Here is a 15505-nt window from a genome sequence, read left to right as displayed (position 1 = left end):
GGAAGTGCTTATACTGCACCTTTTTATTTACTGCCGTGTTTCACGCTGCAGTGTCCAACTTCATCAAAGGGGAAATGTGGCGCGTGTTCTGACGAAGCTGCTGCGTAAACACGCGGAGCTAATTCGATTCAGATGCGGAGATTTGTGTGCAGAGCCGAGGAGACTCGCGGGGTTGTTGTTGTTTTTTTTGAAGGGTAGAATCGTCAATTATTTCGCAACAGATGGGTCTCAAAGTGCAATTGAATCAGATTATCGCCTCGATGGAATACACAATGGAAAGGCCCTGATTTGAGCAGAAAGTTATTTCAATTACCCCACGAGCTAAACGGTGGTGGCAGCCTCAGACATTCAGATCATTCTCTTCTCAAGCTCCTCTTTTCTGTCTTGTTTTTCGCTGCCATTTTTCCTTTTGTCATGGTTGATTGATCACCGCTTTCCATGAAATACAACTTTGTTTTTTTTTGTCGTTCTATTATCGACACGCTTGTTCAAATAATAACAGGCCCGGCCACTCGACTCTGTAGCAAATCATTTGACAGAATCGGTGTAAAGAATTGTCTCCGGTGCCGGCACCGAGCAGATTGTTACCGACGCTTTAAGATGTTGTGTTCAAGAATCCTGACAAGCTGACAAGTGTGATCGCTCCACTAACAGCCTTTCTTCACTTAACTTGTGATTGGCAGATCTATTTTGAGCTGTTGTTTCCCTCTCAGGTTCAAGAGTTCAACTTGATTCAGGTCTCACGGAAGTTATTTTGATCTGTTTTTAGAATTAGGTTGTGTGAAAACGTTTCCTCTGCAGAGCACCGACACAATGATCACTCCCTCTGAACACAATTGTAGAGACTCAATTGCTGAAGGGCGGACTGGATGTTTGAAAGAGGACCCGAACCAAATGGGAACAGGTTGTTGGGGAAAACTCATCCCCCTGGTTTGCAGAAACTTCCAATGCCACTATTTATTCTGGTGTCCGGGTCACCAGAGCTCTGCAGCCCGCTCCTCATCTCTGCTTAGACGAGAGGTATTGACAAGGAAAGAGAATGGAACAAAAACAAAATACCACATCTCTTGTTTCCTGCAACATCGATTTGATTCAGCGGTTCCTAAAGCAACACAAGAATTTCTCAAGCTGTGCTTCTGCTGGAGTAACAATTGCACTCGTCTCAGACGGCAAACACGGCAACACCTTCAATCAAACTCAACCACACAACACCCCGGACAGATGGTTAGGACCCACTGCGAGAGGCCTCCCGCGGTGCCCGATAACAAGTTTCTCGGGCTAAATTGGCAAAGCGTGACTGTAAACACACCGGCCTCAAGTGGAGCGAACAGGTGGCACCACCGCATAGGTCGCACTGGTCACGTTGCGCGTCCACAACAAAGGTTCAGTCACGAGGAAAATGCCCCGGATACCATACGATGGCATCAAATCTGGATGCCAGCACGAGGCGTGAGCTTCAGTCTAGCATTCCAAACAAAGAAATGCACCAACAGTGTTGCCGTGGTCCCAAAATGGTCCCAAAATTATCAAGTGGGAGAAGAGGGAGGAGAGTGATGGTCCGTCTGGTGTTTACACACGACTTTGGCCTTTGTTGTCATTGGGTCTGCCGTCATTGGCGGGCGAGTTGCCACAAAGCCCCTTTCCACCCTCCACACACATACACACATGCACACACACACACACACCACTCTGACCCATATAGGGGCTTTGAACTGCTGGCAGGCCAGACAAGATTATCTGGGCCCCCTTCCCAGGAAGACCATTGGGATGTGGGTGCACGTGTGCGCGCGTGTGTGCGTGAAACATGTGAGTCTCTGCATGTGTGTATATGCAACGCTGCTGCAGTTTTGCGCCGGGGTTTTGGCTGCTGTTGAAAGAGATGGAAGGTTTCGTCTCCAGGTGGTTCTCTTCCCCAGACTGCCACCGAAGGTGCAGGCAGGAGGATATGGGGGATTTTTTGATTTCTGAATTTCTCCTGAGAAGTCATGCTTTATAAATATTCTTCATGATCGCAAGATATTTTACATGAATATATATTTTTTTGATAACAGTTAAAGCTAATGTACCTCAAGCTTCACGTCTTGTGAGAGTGACATCAAGGAAATACGAAGGGATTAAGTTAGAAAACCAAACAAAGTTTCCTCCCCAACTGTGACGACTAACTGCCTGTTTGCACTCTCTTCCATCTTGATTACCTAACCCCCCAGATTAATTAGCTGTGTGTTGCAGACACTTCCTGTGGCGCGACCCTCAAATGGGCTCCCTCCTCAATCTGCCCTATCGACTTACAGGGTGCCAGAGCTTTTTCTTTGAAGGCCGCCGCGGCTTCAGAGGCAAAAGAACTCTCTGATCTGACGGCTGAAGGAAAAGGGCCCCTGCAGAGTGATAAAAACCTGGAAAAACAACATTTACGCAACACACACACTCACAGGGAGAGAAGGAAATTCAGAATAATTTGGTTGTGAAAACAAGAGGTGGTATGGAACAATGACAATCTGGCTCCTTTGGTAATTTCCTGTCGGCGTTCCTGCGTGTGATGTGGTCGAGACTGTTCAGCCGGGATCAATCAAACCTGCGAGCAGATGGCATCGCGCTCCTCCAGTGTACTGGGGATAGTCTGTGGTTTTTTCAGAGGCGGTAATTGGCCCGCTATGTCACGGACCGGAGCGTGCTAACAGCCGCCACCATCGCCGGTGTGCGGCGACAACACGTGTCGTTTTTGCTTTTGTACGGCTCATAATGTGGTACCTGAGCTACAGGCTCCATTTCACATCGACCCAAAGTTGTGTTCACCGTTATGTCTATGTCAGAAAGGAAAAACACATTTCAGAAGCGCACGCAAGCGAAGAAACCCAACATTAACTTCGGCTCTCTCATTAAATCTTCCAAGTCACGACTGGAGCAGGAGACCCCAAGGAGTCAAAGGCGTCACGTTCTGCATCTGAAACGGTGCCGTGTTTGCTCACAGCATTTGCATTTCGGTGAGGGAAGCTTATGTGGATAAATGGAAGCGTGTGTGGGAGACTCAGCAAGCCGTATGAAAGAGACGCAGCGTAATTGCATGTGTACTGTACGAGTGTGTGAGTGGCTGAGACGCCGGGCACTTCAAAGCTTTGATGTTGGAGCTCCTAAATGAGGGCCACCAGAGGTCCAGACTAATGGGACATCATGTGGAGATTAGAGGCCGAGTGTTGCAAGCTGACAACATGGCATTATGACGGTGTATGTGACGGAGGAAGAGATCGAGCGTTTGTGTGTTGCAATTAAAAGCTAGTGTTTGCAGGAATGCCAAGTATCACCCGGAAATGCTGCGACAATCAGACTTCACAGTAAGAAAATCCTGGCCAGCTTTTTCCTCCGTATGGTATAAATCCTTTATTAAATAATCATAACAATAATTATAATAACAATCATAAAAAGAGCATTTCTGTACAAAGAACAACAACAGCAGTCCGAGCAGTGCGAGAGGGTGGGTGGGGGGGTCCTGTCCTTTTTATGTTTGGTCCTCCCAGGCAGAAGGGGGCGCTGTGAATGTGACTCAAGTGTTACGTTACTGTATCTGAAACCGGCTCCAAAGGCAAGCTGGATCCCCGAGGCTCCAAGGCACTTTGAAGAGAGTCAGTGGGGTCCGGAGAAGCGGGCCTCAGAGGAGAGGGATGGCATGTGTGTGTGTGTGTGTGTTTACATGGTGAGGGTAGATAGGATGAAATGGCATTTACGTTCTGCATGGTCTCAAATATAGCAACCAGTGTTCCCTTCATTTTTAGGTCTGAGCCAGAGAGGTTGTGCATTCATGTTCTGTATATACAACTGAAGTAATGTGTGTGTGTGTGTGGGGGGGGAAGGGAGACTTCTTCTTCTTCTCTCACCCTCTCCTTCTCATGGCTTAGGCACCATGCTGTGCGAGAGATGACATTGAAAAAACTGGCCACAATCAGCCAGTGGTTTGAGGAGGAGGGGGGGGGAGGGAGGGGGGATCTGTGTGTATGTGTTGGGGGGGGGGGGGGGGGGGACTAGGTCCTTTAAATCATGGCTTTTTGAGGTCCACATGTGAAAAGAGAGAGAGATGGATACCTCCTCTCTCGTCTTGGTGTCGCCTCAACGTTCCTTTTTTCAACATTTCCGCTCACAGTTTGCTTTTAAGGCTTGTTGTGCGTCCGCGCGCACAGTCAGTGGCTCGAGAAGAGACGCTTGTTTTTCCCCGTCCTCGGCGAAAAGCACAGGGAGAACGTCGCCCCTGTGAGAGAGAGGCAGGGGGATTATAGTGCTCCGTCAGTCATAGTCTCTCTCACTCTCTCTTTGTCTCTTCAGTGGTTTTCAGTCTCTGCCCTTAACAGCAATCCATAGGTTGCACCGACCAAAGTTCCTTGACCTTTTACTATTAACCACAATGTAAACATGACCTTCTCTTTGACAGGAACCAGTAACAACGAAACCTAACAATAACTCTCTCTGTCATTAAAAGAATGTGTTCAAATCCCCCCCCCACCCGCCCCTCCTCTAAACACACATACACGTTCTTCGCCTCTTTTTTTTTTTTTTTTCTCTACTTATCTGCCATCACAGACTGCCGATAGGCCAGACGGGAAAACATGAAACAGAAAGAGAGTGACCCGAACAAACTCGATGGACGTCTGTGACTAAAAATACCGCAGACTGTCAGGAACTAAGAGGATAACCGAGGCTGATCGGTGGCAGAACAAAAGAAAGAAAAGAAAAAGCCAACGGGCCACACAAAGGAGCTAAATTCTAGGCCACTGTGTTCACATGTGATCAAAACAGACGCTTTCTAAGCACGTTCCTAACCTACCACCTTTCCAACACCACGTGTTCTGACGCAGTATGTGTAGCTTACAGTATCCAGCTTCAAGTCTACGATGCATTTATAAACAGTTCTCTTTCGGTGGAGCAGGACTCTGTAATTGATATGTGCAGATATTTCTTTTTCAGGCCTAACATCCCCGCAACGGAACGATCCATCTGAGTCACCCCAGTCTTTCTGTCATTGGTTCTTTCGCCACAAAAACAACGGACTGTGCCACGTTCTTCCGAGCAGGAAACAAGTTGTCATTCGAGCTGAAAAAAAGAAAGAAAGTGGCTTTCTCTGTCCCCCCCCCTCCCCCTCTGGTGTTCCCTCTCTCGAAAACCTCCTCACGCCTCGGTGCAGCAGCGCTGTTGGTTCAGCTTGACCTTGTGCTTGAGGCCGTCGTACAGTTCGAAGTTGTAGTTCTCCAGGGTGGTGGAGGAGCGGGACGACAGGCCGCTGTAGGAGCAGGTGCAGTAGAGGAGGAGGCCGGCGCACACCGCCCCGAGCAGGACGCCCAGGGAGCTCATGACGATGATGGTGACCAGGATGGGGTCCAGGGTGTACAGCCAGGAGTTGTCCTTCTCCGACACGCGGGTCACCGGAGGCTCAGCTGACGGGGATGCTGTGTTCCACTCTGGGAACTGTAAAACTGTGAGAGAAGGAGAAGCAGAAAAGTTCATTTCACGACAGTGACTAAAATTGAGCCTCTATGGATCAAAGGGTGTCGTGGTCAGCTCCTTGGGCCTCACCTCCGCCGAGGGAGTCTCTGCCGCTGAAAAGACGTCCATCTCCAAATTCATTTGGTCTCTTAACTGTGAGAGAGAGAGAAGAACAGAAAACAGATTTAATACATTTTGTAATCCGAACAACCAGCAACAGGACCACACACACATTTACTGAGAACTAAACATTTAGCGTATTGCAAATTCCCATTTCTGCAGTCGTACACACACACACACGAGTCTTGGAATAATAGAAAAATATGACTTTATTAGTAGAGAAAGATCATGATGATACATTCCTGTCAAACACACAGTCATCACATAGCATACTGGTGGTATAAGACCGTGTGAATAGAGATGCAAACATCATGAAACACTGAACATTACCCATCATTATCACCATTAAAATCATCGACACTGTCGCTGTCAAGTTTAAGAGTGGTGTATAAGACGATGAAAGAAAAACAAAAAACAACAGCTAACGGGAACAACATTTAAGTAGTGCTTGTCTTTCCGTTGTGTGCGACTCACAGCCGTGTGGTTTGAACTGAACATTGATATGTGTGCGAGGGTCTGAGTCGGAGGATTATAAGTGTGGCAAAACCGGCAATGACTGCGGCGCTTTAGTTGAGCCAAATAGCTGAAGTGTACTTCTACTTTCGACGAGTTTTCGTTCCACTTTGCGTGTGCGTGCGCATTGGTGTGGTTACGCGTGCGAGTGCGTGCTTGCGCTGGCTTCTCTTGGCAAGCATGCAGGAGTGGGAGTAAGTGCTTGGCAAGGCACACGTCTAGCTCTGGAGGTCTTTGACGGCCAATGGCGTTATTAATACTGTTTCCGGGGGGGCAAGTGAAGTTGGCAGCTGATTGGGCGGAGGTGCGGTAGATGGGAGGGGAGCGGGGGGGGGGGGGGGGGGGGGGAGTGCTTACCGCAGCCTTAATAAATGTTATCTGTCCATTAACTAATTAGAACTATTAGAGGCTTGGAGCGTAACGGTGTCGAGATGGCTCAAGTAGGGGGTCCAATCCCTCCTCTCTCCCCCGGGTTGATTTAAAAGCACATCGTGAGAGCGTGCCAAAACGCACTTCTTCTTCTTCACTCTGAAATGCGGCCCTCTAAATGGTGGCAACAAATCGAGGCGCATTCTGCTGAGCTGTGGGCTGGTGGGTGATGGATTTGTTTTGCTGGTGTGACAGATCACGAGAAAAAAAAAAGCACGGCCCGTTAAGCCGCAGAGTGAAGACCTCAATTTCATTCAATCTAGGGTGTTGAACCGAGCTCGTGTCCAATCTCCAATCTCACCACCCCTGCACCGCCTGATGAGACAGAGACTGGTGCCAATTTGTCTTAGCTCAGTCAGAGTTTTGAGAAATTTCACAACGAAATCGGCTTTTGGAGCCCATGTATGTTAAACATGAAGGAAGAAGTGCATTAGCTATGTCTTGTTTTATGTTAATATCCAGTCATGGCGTCTTATGGCGCTAGAGGAAGCGCCATCAACAGCTGGAGCTCTGCTCTGGTTTTCATAATGTCTTGGCTCGCTCTCAAGGGTGCACATGTACAGCGAAACCCTCCACGTATGCCTTCCAGCTGGTAAAGCGGCATTGTGGGATTTGTCGGAGTATAAATCAAGACAGCGCCGGTGATGGCAGACAGCTGTGTGTATTTACAACCCGAGAAACAACGAGCACATATTCCCAATGAAATCACAACAAGGCACAGCGCGAGTTTCATCTGGGAACAACGAGAGTGGGAGGTATGAAGTGCGAATGGGAGTGGGAACAACGTGCTTTATTACGCCAGAGGATCGAGATGACACACTAAACACTAAAGACGGCTGCATCCATCACTGACTGACGCCTTTATCAGGAGAAGGCAAGACGTTCAATCAAAGGAGCTGGTTATCACCATTTGTGATGCAGGACTTAAAGTATGATGGATTTGCATTCCTTTTGTTTTTAAATGTGCACATGCTCTGTTGAAAAGCACAATGGACGGATTTATTCCCCTCCTCCAATGCAGCCCCCTCACTATTGGTACAACTCATATCACAGCTATCTCATGGTTTTATGACAGAGATACCAAGAGCTTTATTTTGCCAGATCATTTCCACAGCGAGCACGTTGAATGCCTCTCAGCCTAACAGTTTTCTCCCCCCTCTCTCTCTCTGTCTCTCTCTCTCAGCACTGCAGAGCTCCTCATGTCTCTGGGGTCTTTTTTAGCCTGTGGTTTGGCAGCTCTGGCTGGCCCTCGCAGCGGAACCAGCTCGACCCCCGATCTCTTCCTAGCCCACACATGGCTGTGTGCTTGTCCGTGCTGGGGTCATTCCAGGAGGACCGCTGGGGTTATGAGGAGCCAGACGGCACTCAATGGCCCGAGACAAGCTGTTCAGACAAATAACTTACTCAGACTTCAGGAGTAGCACAGTGTGAAATGCCAACAGCAAACTCCTTAATGGAACAAAGACGGAAACAGCAACCGAAGCTACATCCATTAGAGACAGAGAGAGAGAGCACAGTGTTTCTTTGCAAATGTCCACGTGGCAGTTTAGGGACAGTGTCATCATCACCCTTGCAACTGTAAACTAAATAAAGGAGGGGTTCGTCGGGCGGATGTTCCGTCAGTGTGGTGGCGTGGCGGCGCACGCTGCCACTGACGTCATGAGTTGGCGTCCCGCTCTGCCAAACACAACGCGGCTAAGTGCTTCTTTTCAGCAGAGGGTACGGTGTCGGTCCCGGCTGTCCAACCTCACTGTCAGGACTGGCTCCACCCCTGGGGCGGCCATACTGGAGGACCAGTTAGAATACTGGAAGCACTGTGAGGAGCTGTGATAGGCCACTGACAGCTGGCTCTTCTTGGTGGCCAGGTGTTGTCGGCAGCAACAGAGGGCCCTGACCAAGATGGCCACAGCCAGGAGAAGGAGGGCGCCCCCGGCGGCCATAATGTAATACCAGTGGATGGGCAAGGGAGGCACAGGAACGCCTCCCCCTGGTGGAGAGATACAGAATAATTGGCCAGCGGGAAAAGAAAGGAGTGGTCTACATTTAACTGTCTTTTTTCTATCCCTATTGATTTTCATCATACGAACAGCAGGCGTGCACCTCATACGAGCATGCACAAGCATGCCAGTTGCAAAAACAATTACATAAATCTCCCAGGCCAACAAAAAAAAAAAGAGGAAAACTTAAAATGCATCCATTTCTCTCATGTAGCTTGGGCTGCAGTTGGAGGACAAGTTTTCACACCAAGATCATCAAGAGATTTGGTTTGAAATCAGGCCAATGGTGGATCCAGTCAAATTCAATGCAATTGATTTTTTTTCCAAAGCTCCGATGGAATGACTTGGTGTGAAACAAAAGCCAAAATGATTAGTTATGGAGGCACCCACACACATTGAATTAAGGAGCTTTCTCTTCCTGTTTCGCACTGGCACAGGAAGTCCCAAACAGCCCCCTGATAAAGTCTCAGAACCATGCAAGGATCAGTCGGACGGACACCACATAGAAATCCAATGTTCCAGAGCTCTCGCAGCTGATATTGGATGGGGATTTGTTATTTAGCTGGCTCGAGACGGCAGATTTCTTTTGAGCACATCATTTATCCTGTTCTCTGTTGCATCAGCCTCCTGGCCGGTCCTCTCCTCCTCAAGCCAAGCTCCGTCTCCTTGGAGACTATCTCCACAGATCCTCTACACTGCTGCCCCTGGCTTGAACCCCTCCTCACATTCTCGGTAACAACCAACTAACCACCTTCCAAGAAGCCTCTATTCGACTATCCAAGACTGCTAAAACGAACCCCTGAAGACATAAAAATAATAAAGCACAAATGCAGCATCCAAACTTGTGGGGTGAGTTGTAAGACGGGGAGAATGTCAAACTGAACTAGGGAAGCAGTGAAGCAGAGCTGAATACATCCAGATTTTTGGACCGTGTCACATAATTACAGAGGGAAATGGTGCGTGATGCTGCTACTTCACACACTCATTAGACAGAGCTGAGTTCGGGAGAGGAGAGAGAGACACACCCGTGCTTGCCGCTGCTCAGTCACTCTATCTGATTGCATTTCGCTGGGGACACTGATGCGTATGTGTGAGGTGATATTAATGTGTGTGTTGGTGCATGTTTGTCAAGGGTTAGAGACTCTCTGTGTGTGTGTGTGTGTGTGTGTGAAGGCAGCGGAGTAGAAAAGCCCAAGAAGTGCACACACATCACATTCGCACTGAAACCGCCAAGCTCTTATCTTATTGGAAGACATTATGAGATGCCAAAACACTAACATCAATCTCATAGAGTCCCCCAGGATGCTCTAAATATTTTTCATGAGGCAGACAGTTATTTAAAACCCTTCAGGCTGCGTCAGGCAGCACAGAACTGAGAATATGTGGCTCTTTTCAAATATCCGACTCCATGAGGTGTGCTTGATTTAGCTTGCCTTGCACGCGGAGTTTGCTCTTTTGAGAGTGATCCTTTGTTTCCACTGAGGCTGACACGAGGCACTGGCTTTAATAATTGAATGCAGATTTATTCATCTGGAATCACACAGCAGACTCAGCTTCTGTGTTGTCGGTGAAGGACTGGTTTGGGCTCTCTGTTGAGCCGTTGAGACAACTCAGTGCCCCCAAGCAAAAAAAACCCAAGGCTAGTGCATACCATCGGGCAGGAAGCAAGACCAGAGAGGAAGTGACATCATAACAAAGTCAAACTCACCTGGATTTTCTGGAGAAAAAGCTGCAAAGGGTTCTGCGAGGACAGAGAGAGCGAGAGACAGGAACAGAAAGAGAGAGAGACAACTGTAAGATCATTTTAAATATGAGGGAAAAGTCAGCCAAATGTCACACAAATGTCACAAGACTATCAAAGTCCTCCTGGGGAAATTTAAGTTAATTCCTCAGATAACTCACATGAGTTATGGCATTTACTTGGCTCCTTCGCCAGAATGCAATTTCAAACACTGTGTGAGTGGGCAATCTGAGATGGTCTGTGCTGAGAATTACGTGTGTGTGTGTGTGTGTGTGTGTTTGTGTGTGTGTGTCTGCGTTCACGCATTTCAAGTTGTTTATCTGCCGCATCCAGTCAAACGCAAAGAACTGGTGTGTGTGTTATGTGTGTGTGTGTGTGTCGGGGGCGGGTGGGAGAGTAAAAAAGAGAGGGGGAAACTGACTTGGGAACTGGCGCCTTTTGGCGCGAACCCCAACGCACTGTGAAAAACTCAACTGCGTTGGGTGATAAGCAACATCCCAGAATGCTTTGGGAGTGGCGAAGGAGGGGAGGGAAGGGAGGAAGGAGGAAACACAGCAGCATGGAGGCAGGAGGGAGGATCTGGGCTGTCATCTTTGCCTTCCGAGCTGCTGTGCTGCTTAGACTCTCTCAAGACTCCGGAAACACACATATGCACAAAAACGACGGCTACAACACTAAAAACACACAGCAGTGTTTGCCGCTAGCTTGGAAGTCTTAACGACACTCTGCTCCCCATCGGGGTCCAGCTCCAAAGCACACTGGCCGTCAGTCAGAAGTGATGACGGCAGTTTTTTTTTGGCTCTGAAGCCCCGGCTCGGTCTCCGATCTGTTTAAGACCCTCTCCAAAGCCCCTGCTCGGACCAGATTAGCGCTCGGTTTGCACCAGGCACCCGGAAAGTTGCCCGGGAAACAGCCTGTCTAGTAATTCCCTTTGACGACTCGGGGAAAAAGCTCTGTTCACAAATACGACCGAGGAGCGAGCGCACGAGAGATGGAGGGATAGGAGAGAAAGAGAAGAAGAGAAATCTAATAACACATAGATTAGCATCGCCGGGGCCCACGGGGCGTTTATGGCCTACTTTTACTATTCTTCTTTTCTTCTTCCTTTTTTTTTGTGGAGGAATAAATGCTGTCCCTCCCTCTCCTTCCTCCTTTCATCTCTGTATTCAGTGGGCTCTTTGGAGGAGAGGATGTCTCTGAAACTGGGATGGGAGTGGAGGGAGGATTGTGGGTGTTTATCACTTCATGTGTGCCACTGTTCAAGGACCTTCAGGCTAAAAGTGGAGGAGGTGGAAGGGAAATGGCAGATTGATGGCGTCGAGGTGACGAGGCGATGGCGGAGTTGATGGAGGATGAGAGGGAGCGGGTGGGTCAAATGTGGATTTGTTTATTTTCTCTATATTTTTCTGCATGGAAAAGATTTGGCACACTGAAGCAGGAAAAAATAAATAAAGTTTGTCCCAGTCTGTCTGTCAGAGAATTGGTCCCAAAGTGTGTGTGTGTGTGTGTGTGTGTGTGTGTGTGTGTGTGTGTGTGTGTGTGTACTTACGTGTACACTCTTTCAGAGGGGTGTTGGAGCTCATGTGGATGTTGTCTATCCAGATGTGTCCTCTGGTGCCGTGCACAAAGAAGCCCTCCATCACAACCTACCGCAAATCCGGGGAGGAAGAGGAGGAGGAGGAGGTAAAAGTTGAAAAAGAGAAGGAGGAAGAGGAAGACGGATGAAGGCAACAGGGAGCAGAGAGGGGGGGGGGAGGCAAATTGAGAACGGGGACACATAGGGGGGGAGGAGGAGGAAGAGGAAGAGGAGGAGAACGGGATGAAAAGTTAATACGGTGGCTGTGATTTCAAAGCTGCACTCAACACTTGCAATCATTCCCCCCCCCCCCGTTCTCTGCAAGCTTCTTCAACTTACTTTTTTATGAGAACATTAACTGCTCGCGATGTCTCTGACAAATGCACAACGATCCCCGAACAACCACACAGCCAGTAGAGACAATATGGCTGACGTTTGCTCCTTTTGAAGTCAAACCTGGCCTAAGGTGACACTGATGCCTTCATATGCTCTGAGATAAATGTGCCTCCCTCTAACCAACCCTGAAAAAAGACGTGTTTCTCTCTCTGAGAAGACATTTAACAAAGGGTCTGACCCAGATACTTATGATCAAGCAGACATACTTTATGACAGCTGATATTGGCCAGAAGTCTGACGCTTTCACAGCATTGCTGTTCGGACTTTTCCAGTGACCATGCTCTTTCAGTATTTCCACTTCGTCATAACAATAAAGTTCTTTATTTAGCTTCAAAAAATGATGGGTTTATCGCTACCTGGAAGTCTTTAGGGGAGCGAGGCAGGATGGTACGACCCTCCCTCCAGACGGGGCCCTGGTCGTCTTTCAGCGTCCACAGGACGGTCTCCTCGCTGTAGGCGTCCCGCAGCAGGACCTTCAGGTGGCCCTGGGCCTCCCCCCACAGCTGGTAGGAGAAGAGGAGGCAGAGGGGCCCGGTGTCGGCCGCCACCACGGGGCTCACGAACCGGGCTCGCTGCTGCTCCGTCTTCAAGCTGGCGTCCATGTACAGATAGCTGTTGAGCTCTGCGGGGCAGGTGGAAAGATGAAGATACTCTTTAACACGCGTGTTTCAACTGTAATGTCACCACACACTCTGACAGCCACTCTACTCTCTGAGTGTACTGACTAACTTTGGTGATTTCAGTGTTTTGAAGGTTGTATGAAGTCAGGAATACATTAGATCAAGTGAAAAAACAGCTGCTTTCGTAGTTGCAACACTGTGCAATAAATGAGCAAAGGTTTGTTTTCATTAACCCCGAGTTTGCTGGTTGCTACAGCCAAAAGAAAAGAGGAAAAAAAAAGATTGAATGGGTTTTCATTTCAGCCCTCGAGGCAATAAAAACGAGGAAATTTGAAAGGATGCATAGAAATGGATGCTGCCGGAACGAGCCCATAGAATCATTAATCATCACATACAGGCTGACTTACACTCATATATACACCCTCATGCACACATGTACAGTATGCTTTCACACAATTACAGATATCTCAAACAAAAACAGAAATGAATCACGAGTTGCTAACAGGACCGGGATGACTGGCACACAATAGTCACGGCAAACAATAGGGAAATGACAAATATAAACACACAGAAGAATAGGTCCAGTGAGAGCGTCATGCTACCAGAAGTCCAGCCAAGACCCTCGGGGGCTATTTCTCTTCATTCCCTTCCAGGTAAATGACTTAAACAACGGGAGAGTGCAACGCGCCGCTCCATTTGTTTACACCAGAGGATGTTTAGCTTGCAAAGTGGATGCCGACACAAATTCCATTGTGAGAGATTGGTGGGCCTACAGTGTGTTTTGAGCGCGTGTGAGAGAGTGACTCAAGGAGGCGTCTGGTGAAGAATTTCTTAAGTGGGTCCGGTGGGAAAATGTCTGCAGATTAAATCACCTGCTTTATCATGTACAACTGCGTGCGTGTGTGTGTGTGTGTGTGTGTCGGAGCAACTACGTGCCTTTCTGTCAAGCGAGGAAAAAGCAGTGCGAAGTAAATCAGGGCGCATACGGGTCGTTTTTTTATTTTAGGGTGCGTCTGCTTTTTTGTTTCCCAGGAACACCACGAGGTTTATCTTCATTTTCATCCAACGTACAGTAGCATCAGGCCGTGCGTGTGTTTGTGTGCGTGCGGTCTTTCCAGCAGATCCGACAAGCGGTGTCTGGAGGGACAAATCGTCCTCCGACGTGACAGCTCCCTTCTGCCCGCCATACGCCCAGACTCGCCTGTGTGTGACACTTCAGACGGCGTGTGACAGTGTGTCCCATGGCCCTTCGCAGCCCTGGAACGAGTGTGTGTGCGTTTCCCCCTTTGCTCCACATGGCACTGTTTTCATGCGTATGAACTGCATGTGTGGATAGGCCAACAGAGGATGTGCAAGTGACACAGATTTGTGACTCTGCGAGGCGTTTCTTCCGTCGTCTCTGGCGTTGCGGCTCGCAGCGAACCCCCCGTCGTCGTGCAAGTTGTTCGCCAGACGGCTCATAATCGAGACCGCAGCACCAACAGAGCATTATTAATCCATTTCACAGCGGTCTCCTGCAGCGAGAAGCAAACATTCACTCTATGAAGCCTATTTAGCATGTTTTTACTGGCGGGGGTATATTAGGCCAAATATCAGAGTACATGGAGGCTAATTCCACCTCTGTGCCCAAATAATTGGTTTCATGATGGAGGTCAAGAGGTGAGGAGATCATGGTTTCTGGGGTCACGTGACAAAAAGGAACCCTATTGAGGATTAAACAGTGATTTGATAGCAGTGAAATAATGATCCTGTGTTGGCTGGGATTCCTGACCTTTGACATCGGCAGGGAGAATCAAAGGCTGGCATGGCGCGTCAAAACGGCTGGAATTGATACTCCATACATGAAAGCCACAACCTGACTAATCTAAGCAGCCCTTTTCCAATCCGGCCGCGATGAAAGAAGCCGCTTTGAAGCTCCCTGTCAAAGATGGCTGTGACCTAAACTCGTCACGCTTCAGGAACATTTTTTGCCTTTGCTGTGAGATTCCGTTGCCCTGCTGAACACGACCCCGGTGACATCACAATGTCTGAGCCACATGCTGAGCCTCTTGTTTAATTCTCTCCAGCTGGAGGACTGCTGAATCCTTCATGGAAACCAATGAATTTTAAAACCAGGTGGGGATAAGAATCCCGAACCCAGCCTGTGAACAATTATACACAGAGCTATAAAACCCCCTAAAAGCAGCAGCATACATCTTCTATAGTTTTTAATAACACGCCCAAAGCTGTATGTATGAAGGGAAAATGAATAATTATTTATTCAAGGTGTCTAAGTAGATGGAAGCCGACACAGCATCATCTAGGATGTGCCTGCGGTGATGGAGGGGCAGTGACGGACGGCTGGGAATAACCGCTCGCCTTTGGAGTCTCCTGCTCTGAACTTAATTGGAGCTACTGTTGGAGTCACTGTCCATCAAGCGCTCGCCACATTGAGAGAAACCTCGAAGCCGCTCCGAGTCGTCCTGCTCACCAGACAGCGGCGGCGAGTCAAGCAGCGTCTTCCCATGAGCGACGAGGAGACTCACCGTGGCTGTGCAGGGACCAGAGCAGAGGGGCGTTGGGGTCGTGCGTCCACCCGCACAGGCCGTGGTCGAAGTCACACACGCTGTCGGATGAAGAAGAAGTGGCTACTGCGGAGGAAGAGCCA

General features: G+C 48.7%; 1 protein-coding gene across 3 annotated transcripts in view; it reads right to left on the bottom strand.

Moving 5' to 3' along the window:
- Positions 1 to 3360: 3360 nt before the first annotated feature.
- Positions 3361 to 15505, bottom strand: part of nrp2a (neuropilin 2a) — a 49164-nt gene continuing 37019 nt past the window's right edge. The window contains exons 13-18 of one of the 3 annotated variants that reach the window (XM_079296431.1): positions 15384 to 15488; positions 12595 to 12860; positions 11816 to 11912; positions 10234 to 10266; positions 5557 to 5619; positions 3361 to 5456 (exon numbers count right to left, since the gene is read on the bottom strand). In XM_079296431.1, coding sequence (XP_079152557.1) covers positions 5152 to 5456; positions 5557 to 5619; positions 10234 to 10266; positions 11816 to 11912; positions 12595 to 12860; positions 15384 to 15488 — 869 coding nt within the window. In that variant the 3' untranslated portion in view covers positions 3361 to 5151. Of the gene's footprint in view, positions 5457 to 5556; positions 5620 to 5870; positions 8516 to 10233; positions 10267 to 11815; positions 11913 to 12594; positions 12861 to 15383; positions 15489 to 15505 lie in introns of those variants that run through there. The other 2 variants (XM_079296432.1, XM_079296433.1) reach the window with 2 other exon arrangements.

Source organism: Melanostigma gelatinosum (assembly GCF_949748355.1).
Source record: "Melanostigma gelatinosum genome assembly, chromosome: 24".
NCBI lineage: Eukaryota > Metazoa > Chordata > Actinopteri > Perciformes > Zoarcidae > Melanostigma > Melanostigma gelatinosum.
Note: the sequence above shows the minus strand (reverse complement) of the source record. Positions and strands in the feature narration are given on the sequence as shown.